Consider the following 1570-nt stretch of genomic DNA (forward strand, 5'->3'; position numbering starts at 1 on the left):
TGTAATTATCTGACCTGTTTGGGAGACCATGTCTCATTCATGGGTATGTTTCCAGAAATTCTCTCTCTGACACTGTGCCTTCTCAGTCAAAATTTGTTGAATGACATTGACTTTTTATGTCCCAGCAATAAAAGATTGAATGTCTTGTACCTCCTTGGCTTCCTGTCCATTCTACTACATTTCTTTTTCTCTTTGTTTTTGTCTTTATCAGGTTTTTTCACTGGATCTCTGAACACCCAGGCCCCCTCCACCATGGCCAGCCGGGGTGGGGGCCGGGGTCGTGGCCGGGGCCAGTTGACCTTCAACATGGAGGCCGTGGGCATTGGGAAAGGGGATACTTTGCCGCCACCCACCCTGCAGCCTTCTCCACTCTTCCCTGTGAGTCTCTCCACTTCCTTCCCAGACTCTCATGTGCCCCTGGCTGACTGTACATGATTCTGAATTCCTCCTAGACCATCATAAAACCATCCTCACTTTGGCCCTCTCTGTCTCTATACTCCCAATGCACAAGGGATGTTTTGCAGTCAAAGAAGTGTCCACCTTTACTTCTCCCCAGCTTTCAAAATGATAAAATGATATGTTACTCTCCCCATTCTCTTTCAGCCCTCTGCTCAGTGGGATATTAGATTAAATTGGGAGGAGGGGTCTTCCTAAATTTGTACTAGCATTTTCTCCCTGAACAGACCACTGCCCCTGCCTCTTTAGCCTTTGGAGTTCCGCCCAGTACCTTTGCCCTCAGGAGAGGAAGGGGAATATGTCCTGGCACTGAAACAGGAGCTACGAGGAGCCATGAGGCAGCTCCCCTACTTCATCCGGCCAGCTGTCCCCAAGAGAGGTCAGTTGGAATGCTAGCATCATATTCTGAGTGCCTTCCATGGGGAGCGCCCTGTGCTCAGCACCACTAGGGGCTGGAGAGGCACAGGAAGCATACTCTCTGACTGGGGAGATCATAATAGTTACTCCTGCATCTGAAATGCATTATAGTATTCATGGTTTGTTTTGAGTCTCATGATAGTTTTGGGACAGCAGGAGGTTAAATATTAAAATCCCATTTCTTGTGTGTAGGTGGGGGGATGTATTTTCTAAAAATTTATATATTTTTTATTTTTTTGTAAAATAGAGATGGGATGTCCTTATGTTACCCAGGCTGGTCTTGAACTTCTGGGCTCAAGAGATTCTTCTGCCTTGGCCTCCCAAAGTGCTGGATTTACAGGCATGAGCCACTGTGCCCGACAAAATTTTTAACAATCTGGATATTAAAAGCACCAACCAACAACAGAATACTGAAATCCTGGTTTCTTATTCCCTAGCATACTTTCCACTGCACCACACTATTTCTTAATACAGCCATGCCTTTGAACTAAGGGACAGAAAAAAAAAAAAAGTCATCATGGCTGGGTGCGGTGGCTCACGCCTGTAATGGCCAGCACTTTGGGAGGCTGACATGAGTGGATCACTTGAGGCCAAGAGTTTGAGGCCAGCCTAGCCAATATGGCGAAACCCTGTCTCTACTAAAAATATAAAAATTAGCCAGGCACAGTGGTGTGAGCCTGTGGTCTCAGCTACTCAG

General features: G+C 46.6%; 1 protein-coding gene across 2 annotated transcripts in view; it reads left to right on the plus strand.

Annotated features, from left to right (window-relative positions):
- Nucleotides 1-1570, plus strand: part of POLR3GL (polymerase (RNA) III (DNA directed) polypeptide G (32kD)-like) — a 22685-nt gene that overhangs the window by 18446 nt on the left and 2669 nt on the right. For both annotated transcript variants that reach the window (XM_011951300.1, XM_011951299.1), the window contains exons 2-3: nt 212-378; nt 706-835. In XM_011951300.1, coding sequence (XP_011806690.1) covers nt 253-378; nt 706-835 — 256 coding nt within the window. In that variant the 5' untranslated portion in view covers nt 212-252. The remainder of the gene's footprint in view (nt 1-211; nt 379-705; nt 836-1570) is intronic.

The sequence above is a fragment of the Colobus angolensis genome, unplaced genomic scaffold (assembly GCF_000951035.1).
Source record: "Colobus angolensis palliatus isolate OR3802 unplaced genomic scaffold, Cang.pa_1.0 Scaffold317, whole genome shotgun sequence".
Taxonomy (NCBI): Eukaryota; Metazoa; Chordata; class Mammalia; order Primates; family Cercopithecidae; genus Colobus; species Colobus angolensis.